The sequence below is a fragment of the Oenanthe melanoleuca genome, chromosome 4 (genome assembly GCF_029582105.1).
Source record: "Oenanthe melanoleuca isolate GR-GAL-2019-014 chromosome 4, OMel1.0, whole genome shotgun sequence".
Taxonomy (NCBI): Eukaryota; Metazoa; Chordata; class Aves; order Passeriformes; family Muscicapidae; genus Oenanthe; species Oenanthe melanoleuca.
The window spans coordinates 42556166-42571889 of NC_079337.1; the positions used below are offsets into that span (position 1 = coordinate 42556166).

The following is a 15724-nucleotide window of genomic DNA, read 5'->3' on the forward strand; positions in this document are numbered from 1 at the left end:
TGAAACCTAGTTGGATGCTGAGAGCCAGCTAGTCATCCTGCCAACTGGCTCCAAAATTATGAAGATTGTATTTAACATAAAGTTGTTTGTCTCCTTGCTGTATAAGTTTGATCTTTAATAGTACCTGTAAGGTACATTGGCAGTGGATCAGGATTCTCTGTTACACAAAGATCTCACCTTCCAGTGCTCTCATTGTTTTTTTTTTTTTGAGAGTAACAATTGTCTTTATCTTCAAAGAAATGCATGTCTGTGTTTGTAAGGTTTTAGTAGTGCAATGCAAATATTATAGATTGTGCAGGTAAATAGAGTAATGCAATATAGTGTTGGTTAGGTAGTTTAAAAAGTAGAGGTTAACAATATATGGGAAAAGCTAGTGAAGCAGGTTTGTGTTAAGGTTTTTTGAATTTGTAACCTAGTCATATTAACAGGAAATTAAAACCCAAATTTAATAAATCAAGTTCAAATCTGATTTCTGAAGCAGGGATTGTATGCACAAATATTTCAGGTTTAAAATAGTATTCTTGGTATTCTTTAATATAAAAATTTGACTTGTAAAATATTTAATGAAATTATTAAAAAGGGCTATTATACTTGGAACAACTTCCCTCTCAGCATGCATGTTTATATTAAGTTCTAACTTAATTTTACCTCAATTTTTTGTTCTCTCATTTATTGTCTCATGCATGTTTCCCAGGATAGCCCACTGGTCTTACAGTCTGACAGAAATGTAACAGTGAATGCAAGAAATCACATGGGACAGTTAACTGGACAACTGACAGTAGGTGAGTGTTCTTTATTGAATGTTATGTTTATCAGTTTAGCTTTATTAATAGGTTTCATAAATTACTATCACATATAAAATATTACTGAAAAGTCAGGAACTCATCACCATACTCAAAAACCATTCCATACAATGAATCTTAAGAGCATGATTCAGCATTAGCTCAAGGAAGAAAAACTAGAAATGCCTCAAAATAGCTAAAATGAAGAGAGTTTAATGAAAAGTCATTGTTTTTGAGACCATTGAAACAAAACAAACTGAAAAAGCCTCAGCAAAATATATTTCAACAACAATTTCATGTGGGAAAATCACCATGATTTTCTTACACTTTCTGTCAGTCTTCCATTACTTCAGTGGCAATTGCTTTGGCCCTGTCACTTTTGTAAGGCATTTGTATCAGCACATATTCAAAGTAGTTGGAGTAACAGAATGCTAAAAATCAAGAAAAAAACAAAAGACAAAATGCTTTCCTAAATTTTATCACAGCAATATTTAAATGAAAAGCAAACACTCTTCCAGTTATTCATTAAAACTGATATGATACAAAGTATGAGATACAGCAGTTCCAAATGAAGTGGAAATAAAAAAATTCCTCTACTTATCAGTTTCACTTTCCATTGTATTTTCCTCCATTTTATGAAGTCTGTTGTGTTATATTTTGGTTTTAGTAGGAATCATACTTCTTGTGTTAATAAATATAGAGTAATATTTTTTATATTTCCTGAACTAGAAGAGTACTGATATTAATTTATTTTTAATAATATTGGCCAAAAAATTCGTTAATAAGTTATGGTACATTTTTTACTTATTAATAAGTACTGGTAAAAAAAAAATAAATATTGGCTGGGAATGGGATAAAAAATACAACATACATGTGTAAGACTTTGGTATATAGAATTCAAGGAGACTCCCCTTAGATTTTATGTGTTTTCATTTTTCTCATTTTACTTCTGGGTTAAGATGTGTTTTACTCATTTTTTTTTCCTCATGTGCTGAGGTTATGGCCACGAATAACTTTAAGTTAAACTCTAGTGGTAATCTATGCTGAGTTTTCATGCTGGAGGCAGTGGCTCCTGGTGTAAAAGCCTGTGCCAGGGGCACACAGTGGCACACCATCTGCACTGCTGTCCCTGAACAACCACCTCCAATGAGTGTGCAAAGGTAACCAGGCTTGCTAGCAGGTACAGATGAGGAAAATTAAGCTAACACCTGTTCTGGCCATATTGTACTTGCCCAGTGCAATTATGAAATGCAGCTCTCTATCATCTGGTACTCTCTTGTTAAAACCTCTATTTTAGTGGGTAATTGCAAAAAGGTGAGTTGCCCGTGGCAGGAATTCATGTTGGCTGGAATAGATATAATATTTTTATCACTGACACTATTCTGGCTGAGTGAATCCAGCACTGAAAATGAGTGTGAGTGTGTTGAGACTGACCTACTTAAAGGCATCACAGTAGAGGTTAATATTCTAAAAACATGAAGGCCTGAGAAAACATGTGTTTTTATGTTACCATCATTAGGGTGAACACCTTAAGCTTCTTGGTGTGCAGCTGGTGCTGTCTCTGGAGAATAGAAGCTTGTTAAATTGCAATATTGTATTTACATTATTTCTTAATCTTTCTTCCTCTTTATTTAATATATGGCCTTTATTATTTTTATATCAGTATGAAAATATTGTTTTGTAAATCCTCTGTACAGTATTGTATGCATGTTGAAACATTCTTCATCCCTAATTACACACTTCTAAATTAGTAAAGACAGTCACAACTGCCAGTAGAATCAGTAAAACCTGCATGTACTACTATTAAGAAATCAAAGAAATTAACAGGAACCTAAAAGTAAAAGTATATTATTAATGCACTTCTTCTAAATTTTTTTGTTGTGAAAGAACAGAGACAAGTTTTTACTTTTGCCTTAGGCAAAAGCATGGCCACATTTGCTGAAAGAGTAGGAGGGGAATTTTCTATACAGAGTTTGCTGACATACGAAAATATTTTTTTCTATTAGTTGTAAATGCACTCCAGAAAGTCCCTGTCTTTCAAAATACTCTCTGTCCATTCACTAGTGCTGTGTGCTGAAGCAGCTGTTTGTGTGCTTGCCTAGTGGAAGGAATGAAAATAAACAGTGAGGAAAAACGTTTTAAGCAACAGAAAATCAAATTATTGTGTCTTGGGGAGAAAAATTTTCTTATTAAAACTTTAAAATGCTTTCTGTTCAGTCTTTAAAGAGTTGAATAATCATTTAAAAAAATAGACTACAAGTTGATATGCATGGCAGGAGCATTCTACAAAGAAAGAAGGATGCCAATGCATTCAAAAGGATGATAAAGCACTTTTTATACATGTGATATCATTGGTATTTTAACCACATTTCACAGGACTGAAGTGATCCTACAAACCAGCAAATAGGCTGGTCTCATCTGTGTTTGGCAACCAAATTGCTGCTCTTGCCAAATTTTAGGACAACTAAAAATTCTTTCTGTGGTGTTTGAAATGGTGCCATGTAAGACTAAGACAGCCTTAAAAGCAGATAATTGGAGCTGTAATGGGAAGATGGATTGATGTGTAAAAGTGGTATTGGGGCTGGGAGGAAGAAGGCTGTATGTTCTCTCAGGGAGATGGAAATAATCCAGTGGGTATATCTTAATGGGTATTCAATTCTGTAAGTGACTATGGATGACAAACTATGTCATTAAAGTGCATCATTAAGGTATTTTGGGAAGCATCCTAACCTAGGAGGAGTGAAGAAATAGTTTTTGGTTTTTGTTTTTTTTTAAATAAAATAACTAAGTATATTGGATGATTGAGTGTTTGCATGTTTATATGGTATAAATTCAATTTATGCTTCAGGTTATACATTACCAAGGGTACACCCATTATTGCACTACAGTATTTTTTATACTGGCACTAAAAACTGTGCAGAGAGAAAGTCACAGCTGCAGCAATGCTTTCTGTTGGGAACTGTACCAACAGAGCAAGAGATGTTGGTTTGTACTCCAGTCTATTCATGACATATGGTCTGGAATCTGCCAAGTTTGTGTCTGGATCTCCATGAGGACTCCACAGCCTTCAGTTTTTAGACATGCCATTTAAGACCAACGGAGCAGATGTAGCACAGACATGAATTGTATCTACAAAATAAAGATGAAAATATGACAATCCATTGAACTCTGCTGGAAAAGTTATCACATCTCTTTCCTTCCAACTTCTGCATGGTGCATTTCACTGAATTACCTTTACACAAACTTTTTTCTATGTTTAATCAATGTTTACATAGTTTATATGGAAAATTATCTGCTTTTTTTCTCTACCAATCTCAGAAATGCACATTAGTTGCTCATCTTGAGCCTCAAGTCTTTTTTTTCTCATGCTGTCTGCACATATCTTATATATCTCTGCCTGCCTTTGAGTGGAGCACATTAGGCTTGCAAGCACTAAAAAAATGTAATGTGACATTTGAAACTGAAATGCACATTTGTATTTGATGTAAGTTTGTCTTCAGGTTGGACTATTATTTCAGCTTTTTTTTAATCTTTTTTTTTGTGTGTGTTTTCCCTTACTACAATAATTATTTCTGACAGTTATTTCTGCTACTGTTTGACCCTTTTCTGTTCGTAAAGAACTCTAGGGATATCTGAAATGCACAAAAAAAAGTGCATTCCATTTCTTCTAAGCTTTGAGCCCTCAGACAGAATCATAACTGTCACAGACATCCAGACCTGTACAAGTCACAGCTTTAGTGAGCTCCTAACCTCTCTCTCTAGCCACTGAGAACACCAGAGCCATGCAAATTCAGAAAAGAATATTTTAATATCACATTTTTTGCAGTTACATTTTGAAAATAGCAGGCAGATGTATGATTTTCAATTACATCACTGCTAAAGACTGATAACATTGTTGAAAGTTATATTCAAATAACTTGTCAAACTTGGAGATCCTTCCCTTACATTTACCACAAAACTTGTCTTGTGTGTTCTGAGATCATCTTTAAAATGTGCTTGATTACTTTTGGTGTTCCATCAAGAGTACTTAGGTTATTGTGCAGAAACTGTTGGACCTTAGAAACTTCAGGTATGTAAATTTGTGGGAGTTTCCTTCTTCATTCATACCTATATCATATATGGCAGTTTCCTGTGCTTATATCAAGTGATACCTTAACAGGTAACACATCCTTCTACCCCTTCACTTCTGAGGGGTACAAATAACTCATCACCTAAATGCCACTTCTGATTTTCCCTTTGCAATATTTAGATATCAATGAAAATCTGAAGCAAAATACAACATTTCAAGTATTCTTGCTTTTAGAATCACCTGTGGGAGTAACAAAATGTTATAATATATTCTTACTGTATGGAGTAGTAACTAGTAATAATAAAGTACATGTAATAATATGTGTATACACTGTTGCTCTAAATCTTTTTTTTTATTATTGTCAGACACTTAAGATTTTTTATGAGCTTGAACTAAGTATCCATTATTAACATGCTTAATGATACAAGAAATGTTTCTGTTTTTTAATATTCTTGGCATACACTGTAGCCTCAGTTGTAAGGTCTTTTCTCCTAAGAGTTGCAAGAAGAGGGTGGTTTTAGAATGATCGTACACATACACCCTTTCCTCATTGTAGGAAAAGGGAAAAAATGGTCTCAGCTCTTCACTTATCTGCATAATTGTTCTTGTATCATCTGTACTAGGGTGCTGGGAGGGAAGGGTTTGTTTTGATTTACAATTGTTGGTTTACAATCCCTCATTATCTGTTTCCTGCCCTTCAGCTGGGAAAACATGGATTAGAACTTCTCAGGAACATGTGAAATAAAGACATTCTCCTTCTGCTTACAAAGAGGTTTGCCTACCTGTCATTCCAAACTGCAGTGAGATTTCCAAAATCTGAAATACATTAAACATTCTGCCAATTTCCATATTAAAGCAATTGCTCTTGTAACAACTGTGGTACAGTAGGATAATTATTGTTTTTAAGAAGATATGGCAAAACAAAGCCAGATAAATGAGTTATCCAGTCCTCAGCATTCTCTCAATTTCTATTCCTTAACGGAAATAAAGACTTAATAAACACAAATTTTGGTCCCTAATACCACTTTAATGTATGCAGATAAGAAATATAGGCAATTCATTTTACCATACCTAGATGAATTTGTAATCCAGTTTTTGCAATTATACACAAAGAGGGGTATTTCACATTGAAATTCAGACTGAATATGTAATAGCTTAAAATTCTCCTTTAGGACATTTTGTCATTTATCAAGTTATTCTCATTGTAGCAAAAGTTTTTAAGTTATAGTTACTTCATTACATCTTAATTTTCTGATACAAAAATAAATAAACACAGATCCCATAACTTCAGGGCGAAATTACTTGCAGTGCTTACATTTTTTTCACATTTTTTGCCCCTTAAGTGGAATTTTCTGTTGACCATCACTTGGTTGTCAGATGTTTTCCCTTTTACCTTTTGATTAGGTACTTGTCATTCAGAGAATATTTGGATAATTTACATAGCAAAATCTTATCTATTCCGAGTGTACTAGTTTTAAAGTATGAGTTTTCTCAAACTTTTATGACCAGTTAAGCACTCTTCCCAGATGTAGGAATATAAACTATTTATCAAGAGGTGAAAATACATCTCATGTGCTAGTGGTACAAATCCATTGTCAGGCCTTTTAAATGGAGGTAGATTGGAGATAACTTGGTCTTTTTCAGGTAGGGTAGTTTGCCTTGTACTTAACTGCAGGGCTAAGGGATTTCTTTCAGCTTCAGGACTCTCTGCAGAAGGAATGATGGAGCAGTGCCTGGAAGGCCATATGGCTTTATGTCTCCTCCTGGCAGAGCACGTGAGATGAGCCAAGAGGCAGTCAGAGAGTGAGCCATGCTGCTCATAGCAGTTGAAATGTCCAGCTGGAATCTGAGTCTCATCCCTCCTCATAATTTGCAGTGCAACGTGACATTGCCTCCATTTCTGTCTGTCTAGTCCATGGAAAAGTCTTTTTACAGACCATCTGTGCTGTAACAGATTTTGTGATAGGAGTTCACCTAATATATACTCTTAATGACTTTGGCTAAACTATCATGAGAATCCACTCCCATTAATTAATTATCCTGAAGTGCCATATTAAGTGAAGTATTAAGAAAATATAAAACTCTGAAAACTGGTCCAAACTTTCACCTACTTTGCCAGCACTTTGATGGGTCTGCCAAACTAATCCTGAAAAATTAACATCATAATTTATTTGAAATCCATCCATATTTCTTGCAATTCTCTGTTTAACTAATTTACAAATAATAGAAAGCATCAGGGTTTGTTTGTTTTGATTCAGCATCAAGAGGCAGACAGCTCCTTGCTAATTTTTGTTTCTATTTCACTTGTAAATTAGTTGCATCATTTTCTGTGTTAATCTTCATATCTGAATTTGAAATTCAGGTATGGCAAATATGCTCTTGTGACAAGCCCTCACATTAACTGGATTGAAAAATAATACATTTTTACACATCCATTACACAATTAATTCATAAAGCTGTTAAATATACTACATCAGTCATTTTCAATCCAGTTTGTGCTTGTTTAAAAAGATCTCTTTTAAAGAGAGAGATGCTTTACACTGTTCTTCTGATTGCAATTGATAAATTAGGTATATTTTCAGTTTTTAAGCAATACCTTTCATATTATTATGATAATATTATTACATGTTATGTGCAGACATAACACTACATTACTAGTTAATATTTGAAATACTCTATGCTGTAAAATATATCTTAAGTCTCCCTCATTGCCATATGAATTGCTACATGAAAGCTGTGCTGAAAAATAGAGTAGTAAGATACCCATCTCTCTGACAGTTATTAGGACCAAGTGATCATTCTTTCTTGTAGGTATGGCCATTATTTAGCCTGATACCTCCTTCCTGAAATACAAGAGCATATCACACCTGTTTAGATGTCAAGAATTAAAAATTCTCTATGAATAAACACAACTGCAATCAGCAGTAGGACAGTAATTCAATTCTGTGCAATTTCAGCATGGTTATTTCAGGGGAGAGAAAGTGCTTATACATTGTTAGTATTAAACAGCTTATCCAAAATGTCTATGCAGTGGATTTAATTCTTTGCTTTAGCATCCTCAGTAGTATATTATGCATAATCTTCTTTGAATCTTAAAATGAATAACTTCAGTTCTTCCAGAGCTGAGGTCCTAAGACCTCCCCCATTTCTGCATTCAGTGTATTTTCTTTCTTCTTTCTACCTTCTTCAGATGCTGAAAGTTTTTGTCATTTGAGTCTTGATCCAACTTTTCTTCTTCTCTTTTTCTTTCCCTCAGTCTGAGATCAGGAGGACAATTTCTACCTCAGACTACAAGGTACAGCTCACGTTTGTTCATAGCTGAAGCTGTATGGATCTAAAGTGGAAAGCATATTTTCTGTCTGTAACTGACAGACAAAAAAACCCCCATACTTTGTACTTTTATAAATAGTCTGATATTTTTTCTTTTTGTACCATAGACAAAACACATGCAAGTTTATTTTCTTTCCTTGTTTGTTCATGATCTAAATTTGGAGGGAATTTTAAGGTCCAGTACCTTATTTTTGATGCAGTGATGTCAGGAATACCTGTCATGCTAAGGACTGGTGAGGTGCTGGCTTCCTGCAGGGCAGCCTTCAAAAAGAAGCCACCACAAACTTCTTTTTCTCATGAAAGCACAATGGTCTATACCCACTGTCACTTTAGAGGTGATATGAAAATGATGAAAGGGAACACTAAATCAGTGTTTTCCAGGCAGGGATTATGGAGGGGGAGCAGGAGTACAGCAATGACTGTGCAGAGATGTATCCAACCCACTTGGCTTGCTGCCTTTAGTATTTCATCTCAATGCTAACTTTGACCCCAGAGCATCTGTAACAAGTCTAGACACACACTGAAGTAGATTTTAATTATCAGTAGCTATTAGGCAGTGGCACTGCAGTCCTCTGCTTACTTTGATGCTTTATAACCTTTTAATTTTACTTTATTGTATTTTAAATACAAGCCCGGACCTTTCCAATGTTTCTAGAAAATTGGTACTGAAAAATGAGAGAAAAATGTATTCTGTTGTAATTCTCAAATATTTTATCCTCCTCCCATCCCACCCAACCTGACCCCATAAGATATTGGAGGACCTGGAACTCTGAGTAGTTGATTGATTTAAGTGTAGAAGTAGAGTATTAGTGAGAAGAGGTAATTAGTGCTTTCATGGTGGTGCAAAAGTGTTAGTGTTGAAACATTAATCCATTGCCATCTGCTGTTACCCACGTGCTGCTGGCCAGTACAGACAGTAACTACTGCCCAAGTGTTCAGAGCAGGGAAGGAGAAGTGATTTCCTTTTGTAGGAGAGACATCCCAAGAGCCAAAGAAACTGGGCTTATTTAGAGGTGTATAAGTAGGTTTTAGAAGTATATGGGTGGGTTTGAAGGATGAAGCACACATAATCTAAAGATGGATCTAATTCTTTGTCCTTAACTTTATCTGAAGCTAATATTTCATTTAACTTCAAAAACAGCTGCTGTGCATGAGTTGTGACATTCACAAGGCTGCTGCTGAGTGCTAAGTATTATTAAATTACCTACAACATCTGGACCTTTAACAAGTCTCTGACAGGACATTAAGATTTTATTTTTACCTCCTTTCTCCCTCATGTTCATGCAGCTCACTAATATTGTCAGGAATATATTATTCTAAGGGGTGAAGGACAAAATAGGGGCAAAAATGAGAAGCCTATTTTAAGTTAATTAAATACAGAAACATAATTTAAAGAGGAGAGCAGTGAGATCTTTCTGGTGTTTCTTATTTCAGAGTTGCAGAGAACACCTGGAGGTAGAAATTCAACAGCAGGCTGATGTTCTTAAAGGTGTTGAAATAACAGCAAAGAGATTTGTCAAACAGGAGTGAGAAGTAATTTGATTGTAGACTTATATTCTTTCTTCAGCTAAGTTATCTTTAAAAAGCTTGAGTTCTAACAGTTTTATTATTGTAGCATCTATAGGAAATTAGCCTGTTTCTATTCATAAAAGAGATTCTTGCAAGTGAACAGTCAGGCATGGAAATATTTGTGTTTGCTCATGAAAATCATTTGTCCATACGAGTTTGTGAACCTCCTTAGATAGGAAGTTCTGGTTCAGTATCAATTAGATGACTAGTATCAAAAAAAGTAAGTAATTAAAATATTTCAGTTTTATGGAATTTACCCTCATATATCTTCAGACTATCCAAAATTTAATCTCAATGCTATGTTGCAGTTAATATTGTTTTCTAAAAACATTAATATTGAAATTTAATTTCTATTTATTGCACTGCTCCGTCCTATTAAAAATATAGTTCCAAAACCAATTTAAATGTAACAGTGTAAATTTACTCTAAAAATACATTGGAAAATAGCAATTAATAACAACAGCTAGAGCACCACTGCTTTTTTGTCCTTGGTTATAAATGAAATTGTTTATTTGCCTTTTTTTTTTACCTCCATTTAGATTAGGATTAAGTTTAAAGTTCCATATTATGCCAATACTAGACATGTTTAATTGTGTTATTTGTAGATTGGCAGAGGTGTCTTGATGTAATTTGTCTCAAGCATGTACAGCATAGTTAAAGGTATATTTATTATACTTTTCAAAAATTTCTTTAATACATAAATATATGTCTGAAAATAGCTCATTTTTCCTTAGGCTATTCTTAGAGTGATAAATATTATAGTTGTAACTGAATTATGAACAGATGGCATTGAATTAATGATTAGCTGAATATTTTTAAATTTGACTAGATTTCTTCCTGTGAAGAAAAGCATTCCATAAATCTGAAATTAATTAGTCACTGGGAATAGTTATCATTCACTGAATCACTACAATGAGTTAGAGATCAAAATAATACAGAGTGAGCATTTTTCCAAATCAAAATTAAGGACTACCTTGCCTTTAAAAGAAGTTAGGGTTCCAAACATTACAACATTAGGGTTCCAAAACTTCATTATTTTGCTTTTTCATTATTCTGCACAGATATTTTGCTTGCAGAAGTTTCTCTTTTATCATATATATTTCCAAGGCATATGGACTTGTTACGACCTCAAAGTTTTCACATACTTAAAGATTTCTACCCATTTTGTTTCTGGTGCAGAAGAAGAAGCCAGGTGCTAATTTAGCACATTTCTTTTTCTCTAGTTGAGTGATTCTGGTTGGCTTGCCATATTTCTGATGGGAAAAATTTCAGCTAGTTCAGATAAAAATTCCACCTGTGCTGCAGGTCTTGTCTCTGAATTTGCACATCCATCTGCATCTAGGTTATATTTCTTTCCAGATACAGTATCGTGCACTCTTTTAAGGACACTTCAGATTTCTCATCAGTGAAGTGTTCCATAAGTGGAGTATTTCAGAGTTAGACAATCTGGCACTGGTTCAAATCACAAAGACACAGAATTTCAGTGTCAGCAGGGCAACTGGCTGATGTAGATGTCTTCACTGGTGAATTGAATTGCATCTTATGTGTTAGAAGTCAACAATGAACTCCACTGAGAACATTAATCAAAAGGGACACTTCTAGAAGCTGAGACCAAATATGCTTTTGTCCTGCTTCTGCAGCTTTCTGGCCCTTGTCCCACTGTCAAGGGCAAGGAGGTAAGTAATTTCCTAAATGGATAATGCATAAATCCTGAGAGCTGGGTTAAGCCCTCATTGTCTTATGCCACCATCATGTTAGTTGCACAGAAATCTGCAAATGCATTTCACTGCTCTACCAAGTAGCAGAAGGGTTTAAAATTATCATTTTCTGGTCATCAGGCTGTATTTTTTTCTCTTGTTTACTACCAGTGGTACTACTTTTGGTGGATGAGTCATTTATCTTTTAGTATTTTGTACATTCTTTCATTAAATCTTTCTCAGATAAAGTCTAATTATATGAAATGCTAAGACATTTTGCATAGATAGCTTCAGGGATATTTGTGCTCTCAAGCTAAAGCAGATAATTAGAAAAGAGTTTGTAAAAATTAGACACTTTTAGTCTTCCTTATATAGTTGCTATCAGTATTGAATTAATATTATAAAAATGTAAAATAGGGTTTTTTGACATTTCTTTTTCAAGAAAGTTTCTAAGTACTCTGGTAGGTTGTGTCCTTTGTTTAGGTATTCTCTCTCAAAATGTGATTAATTCAGTTCTTTATCTCAAAAAACTTTGATTTGCATTCAGAGGAATTACAATGGTCTAATTCACTACATTGTGAGTAATATTATACACTATTTTTGAGTCACAACAGATTTTATTTTAAGTCTATGGGAAATTGCCAAAAGCATCTGGAAGAACAATTTGTATCTTTTTAATAAATTTGTGGGGGGGAGAGGGGAAGGAAGATGCAAAGCCAACCTGTTAATAGCAAAGGGACATAGAGAATACATTGACAAGATGGAGATTGGTCAAAGGTTGGATTCCATGACTTTGGAGGTCTTTCCAACCTGAATGATTCTGTGATTCTGTGAATATGAGCAAGAAATATTTGCTAGCTTTTAATTTGTGTTAATTAAACACCAAAAAATGTTCCAAATGCCTGCAGAGTAGAATAAAGTCTCAAAATATCTACCTAACACTTACAGAGGGTATTACCAGAAAGACAAAACTGAAATGCTTTTCTTTTAAATCTTCACAAAGTAAGATCCATAACAGTTACTTTCAAAATGTCACTGGATAAATGAGTAAGAGGAAATGTAAGGAACCATTGGATTACATGGCTGTATTTCACTTCATGCAGTTTAATTTTCAGTCTAGTTACCTCAGAGTGATAAAGCAAGATACATAAAGGTCCTTGTACTACTAGCAGGTATTTTAGACAGCATGCAGATGAGAGATTAGGCCTCCAAAGATGCAAATAAGTCAAACACTGGATTTGTTCTTAAGAAAAGAATAGAGCAGAGATATAGAGATTTATATATCAGTGAATTTTCAATAGAATTTCTGGTAAATTGGTAGAACATTCAACAGAGAAGGCTGACTAGAAGTGTTACCTAAAGGAAATATATAGTGATAAACAGTAACAGGTTTAGCAAGGAGTGATTGACCTTATGATCTGCAGGATGTTATATTTCCCAAGGAAAAATTCAACAGTCTTGTTTTGTCTTTGAGTTTCATCTATGTAATGAAGGCGTTTCACAATTCCCCTTACTATTCTGTGTGCTCTTGCTATTTCATTTAAATGTGGTGTTCATCAAGTACAGCAGGTAGTTAAATATCTCACTATGAATTGTTCTGCCTGTTTTTAACTCACTTTTCTCTTCAGTGGAATGTGCAGCTACTTAGAAACAATTCAGTATTTTCATAAACCATAGTGATCAAACAGCATAATTATAACCTTACAGCCTACCTCAGCTAACAGAGACAATGGAAATATTCCCACTGATTTTAAATGGAAAGTAGTGCCCAGACTGCCTCAGTAAGCACCTCCAAAAGGTGTATGTTTGGCTTTGTAAATTATTTATTTCGTAAAAATGAATCACATCACAGAAAGCTAAAAATTACAGGGCTAAAGATAAGACTGAAAACTTGGGAAATTCTCTTAGGATTTAGTAATAGTCAGGTTGCATTCATCATGAGTAAGAAAAACTGATAAGCTTTCTACTCCCATTCACATTTTGTGTTCACAAAATATGTTAGAGTTATAAATAATGCAGTTGCTTAAGCTGGACTTTTGAGCTTGTCAATGAAAGCTAAGTTGATAAATGCAGCTATAAAAAGAAGCTAACATATTGTGGCTCTTTATTGATACCACAAAGAAAGATTCCTGGACAACAACAGAAAAGTGTGGGAAAGATAATGTAATTGATAAAAAATAACATATATATAATACATATTTCTTTATAATTTAAAAAACTATTTATTTTATATTTTAAATAATTTATGCAACAATCTAATTTAAAATTTATATTTTTACATATTAATTTGGTATTCATTTATGTTTATTATATTTTTTATATGCTTATAACAGATCTATAGTATTATGAGAAAAAACAGTCTGATACAAAAGTCATTGTATTTGCTGCAAGCCTCAGTTCAAGAATATAGATCATGTTTTGAGTAAATTAAACTTAATGGGATTATAAGTAGAGCTAAACATACAGTGTGAAGTCCTACACCTAAATTTTGGTGCCTGACATAGCTTCCTGTGTCATGCTTGGATTTCTTATCTAAGGACCCATATAAGCAATTAAGATATTGTAGCTAAAATTACAGATAATGCACATAATTTTAACCATTACAGAAGCAAAATAAGTGCGTTTACTTAAAGCCCAAAACAACCTTCAAGAAGCAAGGAATCACATTTTACTTTCATTCACCCATGTGTGTTATTCACAGATGATGGAATTATGAACAGCTGTACCTGATCAGACCCAAAGTTCAGCCACATAATTTCTGAGTGTCATGGAAATTACCATATGTTAGAGAGAGCTGGCAGGAAAGCCCAGAATTGCTCTTGAGTTAGTTGTGGCCTCATACAGAAGTAGGATGGAGAGTGTTGCATGCTGCAACTTGCATGCTACTTGCTCATTTTATTTTTGTAGCTGGGGTTCCACTGCCAAGAAGCACTAGGAAGACAGTGTTCTATCTATTGCAGAGGTGATAGACAATATTTCAGCTGTGTTTTTCAGTGAAACTTATATTCCTGTATCAATGGAGGAGTTGACAGTGCCCAGTTAATGTTGGACACAATGATCTTAGAGATCTTTTACAATCATAATGATTCCATGATTCTACAAAGTTCCTAGAAGAAAAATCTGCCTGGAGGGCAGAACTTTTCTGTCAGATTTCATCTGACAGAGTCCTAAACATGTAATATCACTAATCATTCATGGGTATTACTGGGTCTGTAGGTCCTGATGAAGGACTTGTCCTGCCTGATTCAGGTGGTTCTAATGAGTTTCCTCTCATAATAATGTGTGGCTTATTACTATGCTAATAATTTATGTTTACAGCTGTTATTGTTCACTTTCAGAAAAGGTAATAAATGTGTGCTTTGTTTCTTCTTATCTAGCATTTGCTCCAGCTTCCAGCTTATTCAAAGCAGGAGACTTTGAAGATCAGCCTCTCTCTACATTTGCACAATTGCTCTTGCATTCAATGAAAAATTTTTAGGATCTCTGTTGGCCAAAATACCATAATGTCTAACTTTACTATGAATATTTGAAAAAATTATCTAGGTGTATACTTCTCAAAAATTCATCTTAGACCCAGATGAGTGTTGAATCTTAATTAAAAATGTTTTACGTCTTTAATCTCCAATCTCAGAAAAATGAACACATTCTCATAAAAGTAACTTTTTTTGTCATGAAGACTCTGCATAAAGCTCTTCATTTATTAAATGTTTAAATAGCCCATTTTTCATTGAAGGACCAGAAGAAAGCATATTGAACTTTATTATGTTTCCTATTTACAAGGTAATTGGAGGTAATTCCATTTGAATTCTAATCCCTATATTTAATCTAATGTTGTTGATTTTAAATTTTTTTCTGAATTTATTGTTTCCCGGTGGACGTGGAAGGTGATCAATAAATCAGACACAATTGATGTTGTCTTGTTACAAACACATGTGCGTGTTTGTAATAATATCTAAACCTTGTAAGACTGGAGAGTTCTTGTAGCTATTTATTATCACAGCAAATAGTGGTTCTAATCAGTATTTCTGTATAATAATGAAGTACTGCAAGTAATCATTGACTTTTAAATGCAAAATGTTAGAAAATGCATTCTTCATTTTGTTATTGTTGTGTTACTTAATTATTAAGTCAAACTCTCTACAAATTCAAAGCAGATTGTTTTTATCTTGAAATTTAAGATCTATTACTGTTAATATGGATTACAGAACCATCATTTTCTGTATTTTTACTGTGTTGCCACCCAACATTTTCATTTAATGCATCTTCACTACAGTTAA

At 34.0% G+C, this 15724-nt stretch overlaps 1 protein-coding gene across 2 annotated transcripts in view; it reads left to right on the forward strand.

Annotated features, from left to right (window-relative positions):
* SGCZ (sarcoglycan zeta) overlaps positions 1 to 15724 on the forward strand; it is a 177369-nt gene that overhangs the window by 111607 nt on the left and 50038 nt on the right. For both annotated transcript variants that reach the window (XR_008840326.1, XM_056489730.1), the window contains exon 3: positions 695 to 782. Coding sequence is in view for 1 of the 2 variants with exons in the window: in XM_056489730.1 (XP_056345705.1) it covers positions 695 to 782 (88 nt within the window). In the remaining variant the exon portion in view is untranslated. The remainder of the gene's footprint in view (positions 1 to 694; positions 783 to 15724) is intronic.